The sequence below is a fragment of the Sinocyclocheilus anshuiensis genome, unplaced genomic scaffold (assembly GCF_001515605.1).
Source record: "Sinocyclocheilus anshuiensis isolate Anshui unplaced genomic scaffold, SAMN03320099.WGS_v1.1 scaffold1472, whole genome shotgun sequence".
NCBI lineage: Eukaryota > Metazoa > Chordata > Actinopteri > Cypriniformes > Cyprinidae > Sinocyclocheilus > Sinocyclocheilus anshuiensis.
Window position 1 is genome coordinate 888,265 of NW_015542453.1, and position 10,121 is coordinate 898,385.

A 10,121-nucleotide genomic window follows, 5' to 3' on the forward strand; every position below is an offset into this window, starting at 1 on the left:
GCTGATTTACTTAGTTCAATGTTTCGTTTCAATGTGCTTTAAAACATGGGTTAGATTTATTTGATATTTTGTGAGTAATCATACTGACGCTATGTTCAATGGTTTTGCTAATAAATGGAGAATCTTTCTCGCCATGCAGCTGCTGTTTGTTTCATGCTGCTCTTTCAGGCACAGTTGAGCCACTTGCTGATGTCATTCTGCTGGGAGGAATGGCTGACAGGGGCCGTCAGAGCGGGCAGATCACCGCTAACCTTGACGTTTAGGACTTTAGCTGTTAATCACAGAGATGGTGTTATTAAATGCATCGCTTTAAATCAAAGACATTTGAATCTTCTCACAAACGGTCTTCGCTTTTAATTACACAGGTAATACGTGTAGTGGTGCAAGATAAAATGTCACTTACGCCAAGAGAAAACAAAGTAATCGAAACCATCTGACTTCCTTGGGTTGGGCATGGCCAAGGCTGATGTCACAGGGGTGGGGAAGCCCTTCATTTTGAGGTTGATGTTGATCTCCCCTGACAGCTGGATCCCTGTCAAATTAGAATAACAAAATAAATCACTTTTGTATCTTATTTTTATTATTAAAATCTTTTCCATTTAAAATAAAGCTGAAATAAAATATAAATATTAATGAAAGCTGAAAACATGAGAGCAAACTGAAAATAAAAGCAAGTTTGAATATGAATAAATGCTATAATCATATATGTGACCCTGGACCACAAAACCAGTTATAAGGGTCAATTTTTTGAAATTGAGACTTATACAAGCTTTCCATTGATGTATGGTTTGTTAGGATGGGACAATATTTGGCTGAGATACAACTATTTGAAAATCTGGAATCTGAGGGTGCAAAAATAATAAAACAAATATTGAGAAAATTGCCTTTAAAGTTGTCCAAATGAAGTTCTTAGCAATGCATATTACTAATCAAAAATTAAGTTTTGATATATTTACGGTAGGAAATTTACAAAATATCGTAATGGAACATGATCTTTACTTAATATCCTAATGATTTTTGGCATAAAAGAAAAATCGATAATTTTGACCCAAACCATGTATTATTGGTTATTGCTCCAAATATACCCATGCTTCTTATGACTGGTTTTGTGAGCCAGGGACACATTTAAATAATACTAAAATGATATAATTGCTATAATTTGAAATACTCTTTTCAATGCATTACAAGAGTTTTCTGTACCTTTGAGTACCTCAATTTAGCATAAAAACAATTCAGATTACCTGCTTGTTTGCCATTTTTTGGAACTTTGTCTGAATTTTTGGATCTCTTTCCACTGCAAGTTGGTGCACTTCCAGGAGGAAAAGTTAATTTCTGAACTGTGCCTCCTGATTAGAAAACACAAATTATGATGAATTTTCTCATGTTGGTCATTTCTAATTATTCGAACCAAACATAGGACACAGAGGGCTCCAGTCAGCACCTTTCTTGAAGAAGTACACAGACTCGGGTCTCTTTCTGGTGGCTGGGATTGGCAGAGCAGCAGTGATCTCACTGGTGAGCCCACCAAAGTCCTGGGACACAGATCTGGGATATCCAGGTTCTACAACACCGTTCTCCAAACTCCAGTAGTTGTCACCCTTAGTGAGAGAAAATGGACAATTCAGTGAATTTTCAAGGGTTGCAAACACATGGTTTTCCATGTTCTTCAGTACCTTGATGATGTAGGTCTTGCCCTGGCAATTGCAGCGTGTGAAGGCCGTGTCGATGGGAGACGGGATGCCCAGTTCTTCAGTGATTCTACGAGCAGGACTGGCTCTTCTGGTCTTGGGGTTCAGCAGCCAAAAAAAGTGACCTGAGATGGATAGCACTTTTCTTAATTAGTGATACTGGAAAAAAAAAAAGCACTATATGCAACAGTACATCTATACAGAAGATGTACCTCTGAAAACTATGATGGAGTTGTTGGAGAGAGTTGCCATTCCATCAATGGCAAGGCCACTGCAGAGATCAGGATTCGAGTTGGCATCTTAAAAAAAACAAAACAGAAATAAATAGTTCAAATATATTCAGATTTAATTTACACTTCTGGCCAAAAGTTAAAAGAATAATCAAGATAATGTTTTCGAAAGAAGTCTCTTGTGATCAGCCTTGCATTTATTTGATCAAAATACATTAAAAACAGCAATATTACAATTTAAAAGAACTGTTTGCTATTTAAATACAATTTAAAATGTAATTTATTCCTGTGATGGCAAGGATGAATTTTCAGCAGCCATTAATACAGTCTTTAGTGTCACATGATCCTTCAGAAATCATTAATATGCTGATTTGGTGATCAAGAATCATCTCTTACTATTATCAATGTTGCAAAAATGTTTTTGCTGCTTAATATTTTTTAGTGATACACCACTATCCAAAAGTGTGGGGTAAATACGATTAAAAAGAAAAAAATCTTGTTTATTATTAAACTGATCAAAAGTGACGGTAAAAGTTTTATAATGGTAAAAAATATTTTTTTATTTCAAATATATGCTGTCTTTTGATCTTTCTATTCATAAAAGGATCCTGATCATTTTTTTTCATGGTTTTCACAAAATTGTTAAGCAGTAAAAACATTTTTATCGATATTAAAAACACTGATAATAATATGAACCATTATTAATAATTGAGCACCACCTTGTGTAAATCTACCTTTGCATCACAGGAATAAATCACATTTTAACATTTATAATTAAAAGTTGATTTATATTGTAATATGTCACAATATTGCTGTTTTACAGTATTTTAACCCAATAAATGCATGCTGAGCGAAAGCTATTTCTTTCTAAAACAATTATTGCAAACTTTTGACCAGTAGTGTATTTTAATGAATCGACTGAACAACAGATGTATATAACATGAAAGATTGACAGTATATTTTATATGGTTAGATAAATGATTATTTTTGTAATACTGAATACAGGTAATTTCAAACATTTTCCATATACACAGGTGGTAATTTCAGGGATGTGTTCTTGAAGTTCCATACCTGGTGCTGCAGGGCTGCTGGCTGCCAAGGCCTGGGCGATGTCTGCAAGAGTGCTGGGTCTGTGTGCAGCAGACGGCCCCTCACCTTGTCCGCTGACGGAGAGGGAGACCTGCACAGGGATGGTGAGGGGATTGTCAGAGGAAGGTCCTGCTGCAGGAGCAGGGCCGGATCCTGGCAGAGGGAACCCAGAAGGGTTGGAACCGATGCCTGCGAGGGCATATATGTAGTTTGGTTAATATTTTGATTATCAGCTCACATGTATCTAACTCTCTGTAGATTTGAATTTGTTGTCACTTTCCTATTAAAAGTCAAATTCATTTGAATTTGAATAGGTTTATTCTTTTTAAGCTGTTACCGGGTATGTCAGAGTGTGTCAGAGGAGCGTAGATGTCCTGGGGCAGAGGGCCACCAGCAAGAAGTGATGCAGCATCAGATGGAGCCATAAAGTTATTCAGTCTGCTACCTGAAAAAATGTATACATACGCTATTGTTTAAAGGTTTGCAATCAGTAAGAAAATTTATTTTTTGAATTAAATGATAGCTTTTATTCAGCAAGGACTCATTAAATAGTTCAAAAGTGACAGTAAAGACATTTATAATGTTGACAAATATTTCTATTTCAAATAAAGGCTGTTCAGTTCATCTAACAATCTTGGAAAAACGTTATAGTTTCTATGAAAATATGAAAGAGCACAACTGTTTTCAACATTGATAATAATAAGACATGTTTAATAAGCACTAATTCAGCATATTAGAATAATTTGCTAAGTCAGTGTCATGTGACACTGAAGACTGGAGTAATGGCTGCTAAAAAAATTCGGCTTTGCCTTCACAGTAATAAATTACGTTTGAAAATTGAAACAGAAAGTCATTTTCACAATATTACTGTTTTACTGTACATTTAATGAAATAAACGCAGCCTTGATAAGCATAAGAGACTTTATATATAATAATAAATGTAAGTCTGAACTTACCATCTCTCACGAGGTCTGGGTTTTGCTGTGCTGCGAGACATGCTGCCATACACTTCTCAGTATAATCTAAAAAACAAATAAAAAAACACTTTGTCATTATCCAATCTCAATTTGATACAAATGAGAACTACAGGGTTCCAGTCAGACTCGGACTTCTTTCTACTAGAGAACAAACTTACCTTTATTGGTGTTATATAAACCACTGCTGTTCCCTATTGATTCATATACCTGTTTTTTGTTTCTTCTGCTCCTACCTTTGTGCCATTGAATGGATCTCAATATCCAATTTGTTCTTTAGTTAACACTGGGTTTATGTCTAACATGTCGCAGCTTGAGTGAATGACCTTTACATCTACAGGATCTACAGCCAGTCAGCACTAAAGGGGTTCCTCAAACTGCTAAAAGTGTCACACTCACAATCATACAAAAAAGCGAATTAAATAGACATTAAAATGATACCTGTTGGCTTGTTTAGTTTTGAGCTTATTGCAGCTTGCAACTGGGAGAGAGCATCTGATGAAGACAAGAATAAAATAAAACTAAGTAAACAAGTCAGTGAAGATCATATATTATAGTATTATCATTAAACATTTCAGTGAATATTAGCCAATGATCTTCACTATAGCCTATAGGCTACTACTTAAATCATTTTAGGTAGTGTTTTTATACTGTGGGTCCCTGAGTCTGTAGTTCATGAGTGGTCTTGTGTCATACCGCACTGAGTGCTGTAGTCTGGGCAGCAGGAGTCGTGGAGCAGGCAGTCTGAATCACACTCACACTGTCTCCCGCGCCGGAACGCCTCACCACAGCGACCCCTGCAGGAGTCACCTGCCAATCACACACAGCAGTTTATCAAATCCACTGCATCCTGTTTGATACATGCATTTCTAAGGCCTCTAAATTAGCAACATGATCAAACCAATGCGCAAAAAAACCCTTTATTTTAATTAAGAGAAATCATGTTAAAATGTCAGAATCAAATATAATACGTCAGGCTTTTGAGGAACATTTATTTGTACATCTCTCAGTCATCGTGTTGCATTGCATTACGTTTTGCCCCCACAATTAAAACTAATTTTGATAAAAAAAAATAAATAAAATAAAACAATAAAAGAAAAGCTTTAACTATTATCTTACTAAGAGTTTAAGAGATTTTTGTCCAATTTGGACCTCTAAATAAAATGTAGGCGTTTTCCCCCTCCTTTAGTGTAAAATAAAATAATATTATGAGAAGGTTTAAAAATGAAGAAACTCATTATAGAAATGATATATAAAAATTATGTATAAACAAATAATCTATTAGTCACTATTTGCAGTAATACATTTACAGTGACTGTAAAAGTTTGGACCCATGAAAATGTTTGATATTAAGGCTTTTGTTTACATAAATAAAATTAAATAATTCTATTTATAAAAATACATGCAATTGTTATAGTAATTTAAAAAAATAAAATAAAATAGATGAATTAGTCCAGATAGCGAAGGAAAAGCATCAACAAGTAGCCAACATTCTAAAATCAAATATATATTTTTGGTCACTACATAAATTCATAGTTTTGATTATTTTGCTTTGATTCCAATTACAAAAATATTTCTAAAATTAAAGATTTTTTTCCGATCTCTACATAAATTCATAGTTTGGATTATTTTGCTTTGATTCAAATTACAAAAAATATTTCTAAAATGAAATATATTTTTGATCACTACATAAATTCATAGTTTTGATTATTTTGCTTTTATTCAAATTACAAAAATATTTCTAAAATTAAAGATTTTTTTCCGATCACTACATAAATTCATAGTTTTGATTATTTTGCTTTTATTCAAATTACAAAAATATTTCTAAAATTAAAGATTTTTTTCCGATCACTACATAAATTCATAGTTTTGATTATTTTGCTTTTATTCAAATTACAAAAATATTTCTAAAATTAAAGATTTTTTTCCGATCACTACATAAATTCATAGTTTTGATTATTTTGCTTTTATTCAAATTACAAAAATATTTCTAAAATTAAAGATTTTTTTCTGATCACTACATAAATTCATAGTTTAGAATATTTCACTATTATTCAAATTTCAAAAATATTTCCAAAATAAAATATATATATATTTTTGGTCACTACATAATTTCATTATTTTCATTATTTCACTATTATTCAAATTTCAAAAACAAGTAAATTAGTAATACAGAATAATTGTCATTGTGAGATGATAAGGGTCTTACCAACAGTGCAGACGTTGTCAAAATCCTTGCAGCACTCACCGTGGACAAGACAATTGTAGTCACAGCTACAAACCTGTCCGCGGGTGAACGGCTCGCCACATCTGCCCACACAGCTGCCTGCACACAACACCACAAGCTGAATCCAACCGAAAACCCCACCAGAACCCAGATGGACAGACCCAGAAATGATCCGACTCACCTTGAGCAGCACACAGCGGCAGAAGAACACAGGCCAGCGCCAGGAGAAATGAAACCAGAGCAGATCCAGTCATGATAACCCTCGACAGAGCAGCCTACACTGATAAAAAAACCTGTATGTCTAAAAAAAAAAAAGACACAATATGATCACAAAACACTGAAGTTAGTCTGTCAGCATCAAAGTCGTCTGCATGCAGAGAGGGACTTACCAAAGAGAAGCGTCTTTCTCAACTCACCTTGTTAGGCGTTTTGTCTCTTTTATACTGTACGGCAGCTGGATTTCTCCTGTTGACTAGCAACTTTAATTAACCACCACAGCCAATTAAAGCATGATGATGTAAAGACTAACCTCCTACACACACACACACACACACACACACACACTAGACAACAGCAGCAATGTGTCCACAGTGCTGACAGAAGTGTCAGTGACCTCTGTTAAAATGTCCTTGGATCTCAATGTTCCACAAATGGGATGAATGGTTAATTTGATTTTTTATTACGGCTATTAAAATTTCAGTGTCCAGTGGTTCTGATACTGGATTTAAGTGCATGAATGTTCATAATGCGGTCAGCTCATGGGTCAAAATGAAGCTTTTTAATCAAATTCAGAGAAACCAAAACATGTCACTGCAGAAGTCCTGAACTTTTTCCAGGCTTTATTTAGTTGACACAGATGGTGTTTGACCTTTCTAATGTGTTCATGAAAATGAAGCTATGTACTATTGACAAAAAGCCTCTCAGGTTTCTGTTGTTTCAAATCTGAGTCACTCGATTGGGTCCAAGAGTTGGTTTCACGTAGGAGGTCATGGTCGTTTGAGTGTTTGGTGCTTGTTTGGGTGGTTGGTAAGGTATGTATGTGTCTCACATAGCTGCCAAAACTGATTCATAAGCTGAACTGAGAAGGACGTTGGCGTAATGACCTCCTAATACCCAAAATCAAACCAAATCCAACAATGTAGTCATTAAAAAATATATATGTGCTATGTAATAAATGTTTCAGCTTTTCTCTCAGTTCCTGCAACAATAAAATGGCCATGCGCTGTGAAGAAACTTAAGTGAGAGAGAAAACATCCTCTTTATGGGAAGTGGTTTTTGTTCTGAAGTAATGTCTTTCAGATGTTAAACAGTGTACCACACCTCCAAACACACTGCAGTGATTATTTCAATCTTCTGGTTTGGTCATGCGCTTCAAAAAGTCAACATTGCCTCAGGGACACCCACCATTCAGACGCATTAGTCCATGTGTCCCCAACAGCAAAGGCAATAGATTTTCTGTTCAGACGTTGTTGTTGTTGTTAACAGTCTGAACAAAGTTGGGAGAAAATGAACAAAGCAAAACCTTAGAGACAGATCATGTTCATTTATTGTTTAGAAAAAGAGAATTAAAGGACAATTTGGGCCACTTCAATCAGTGTCTCGCATCACAATATCTCTGTTGTTCTAGCACTGTTAGAGCTCAGATGTATCTATCTTTGCACCCCAGCTGTTACTGACACAGCTACTTTGAGGTTTCGATCATTTTATTGATTGCTCAGCCATTCAAATCAATCTAATTTGCTGATTTGGTGCTCAAGAAACCTTTCCTATTATTATCAGTGTTGAAAACAGTTGTGCTGAGCAGTATTGTTGTGTAAACCGTGATACAATTTCTTTCAGGATCCTTGATGAATAGAAAGTTCAAAAGAACAGTATTTAACTGAAATAGAAATCGTTTACAACAGTGTTAAAGTCTCTTTTGATCAATTTAAATGCATCCTTGCTGGATAAGATACATTTAAAAAAAATAATATAAAATAAACTCAGAAAAAAAGGTACAACAGCTTGTCACTTTAGTACCTAAATTGTTCAGTACCCAAATGGTACCTAACAGTACTTTTTGAAAAGGCAAACCTGCCTCAGTGACAGCTTGTACCTTTTTTTCTGAGATTGTATGTATAAAATACCCTAAAATAGCCACATATAGAGAGAGCTTATATATAGATATGTAAGCTTCTTGTTCAAGTATAATCTTCCTGTACAATGAAAATCAAGATAAAGAGCTTGTCTTGACTATCCAGTGACTATATAATAATCTAGTGTAGATGAAGGGGCAATAGAGATGTGGTACATGCTTGAACAAGACGAATAATAATGAGGTTTCTTATCAGCTACATACATGTGCAACATTTTGCAGTGCATAGTGTTAAACAGATGTTTAGCAAAGAAATCTATCTATCTGTCCCCACATAGATAGTGTGTTTATGAGTGGCACCTATGTACAGAGATGGATTGTGAATTAAATATATATAAATGTCCAGGAATTTCAGATTTGGTAAAATCTGTGATAACCTGACACATGCTTTTCGCCTCTGGCTTGCTTAGTTGGGGACACTTCATTTCCAGCGATACCGTTGACTTGATTGCAAAGATACTATTTAAACTGAGCTGGATGTTGACATCACTGAATTCAATGATGAACTGTCTTTAACTGAAAAATTTGTGTTTACTATTGTCATTTTGCATTATTGACACTATTTTCCTAATTAATGCTGTTCAGTTGCTTTGACACAATCTGTATTGTTAAAAGCGCTATATAAATAAAGGTGACTTGACTTGACTTGACTTTTCTTTTCTTTTTCTTTCTTTCTTTCTGGACCTGGTATGGGTCAAATCCAGTGATCAACATTTTTGTTTGATATCTGTGATATCTTGTGTGCCATTACTTTGCCCTACAGATGATCATAAATATAACGAATGAGCACGAAATGTCATGCGACTGAATCAGATTTGACTGAATCAGATCAGCTATATCACGGCTGAAACTTTAACAAGAAATGTTTGCCATTTTGTGAAGTTTGTGGTATGTCTGTTTAATCAAGAAATCATTTATCCACGTATTGTTATGGCATTGTTATCAAAACACATGGACACATAAAGTGCATTTTCAGGTCCATAAATACCATCAGTCTAGACACACAACAGAGACGGATGAAAGAAGCACATTTCATTCATGCCTGCTGAGAAACGCATTAATGGTGTTCCTTTCCTGCCTGCTCCAGACATTTTACAAGTGCTTTTTAATTTCAGGGGAAAAAAGTAGTTTCCCATCCAGTGAGTCACAGATTGATTTAGAATCAGACAGACCCGAATAACACTATGACACCTCACTTACATAAAGTTACTGCATGGGGGCTCATGATCTAACTCAATAGACGTTTAAAAAAAAAAAATAAATAAAACAATATCACATTAGATAATTAGTATTCATATTTTAGTTTATTTAGTAAATAGTTTTATAATTAAATATTTGTATTTAATTAAATAAACTGAAATAATGACACCGATGAAGGCAGATAGCCGAAATGTCTGTTTTTATACCCTACTTTAAAATAAAGATTCTAGAGAGTGCAGACCAATCTTTGTATATTTTATAATAAAATATATAAATAGGCCTAACTGTCTTCTATATGTTAAAGTGCATATTGCAGGTAATTTTTTTTTCTTCAAATGAATATATAACCTTGTATGAAAATACCATATGAACCGTTAAAGGGGTCATATGATGCGATTTCAAGTTTTCCTTTCTCTTTGGAGTGTTACAAGCTCTTGGTGCATAAAGAAACCTCAGTGCACGCTAAGCCGGGGCTTCCCCTCACGGTAGGCGCTGTGTTTTTTGTTGCCACTGATGATTCAAACGCGAGTTTTGGGCAGTAGAGTAGCACTTGTTGTTTGTCATTTCTCCGATCACAAA

General features: G+C 34.7%; 1 protein-coding gene across 1 annotated transcript; it reads right to left on the minus strand.

Moving 5' to 3' along the window:
* Window positions 1–18: 18 nt before the first annotated feature.
* On the minus strand, window positions 19–6,462 carry prg4a (proteoglycan 4a). The gene is made up of 13 exons (XM_016493164.1): window positions 6,390–6,462; window positions 6,191–6,307; window positions 4,678–4,791; window positions 4,423–4,476; window positions 3,964–4,029; window positions 3,345–3,452; window positions 2,990–3,196; window positions 1,901–1,987; window positions 1,674–1,813; window positions 1,442–1,598; window positions 1,242–1,346; window positions 404–532; window positions 19–271 (listed from the first exon to the last, which is right to left on the minus strand). Exons 1-13 carry the CDS (start codon window positions 6,460–6,462, stop codon window positions 165–167), a joined length of 1,464 nt encoding a protein of 487 aa, XP_016348650.1. The 3' UTR covers window positions 19–164.
* Between the last annotated feature and the right edge of the window lie 3,659 nt (window positions 6,463–10,121).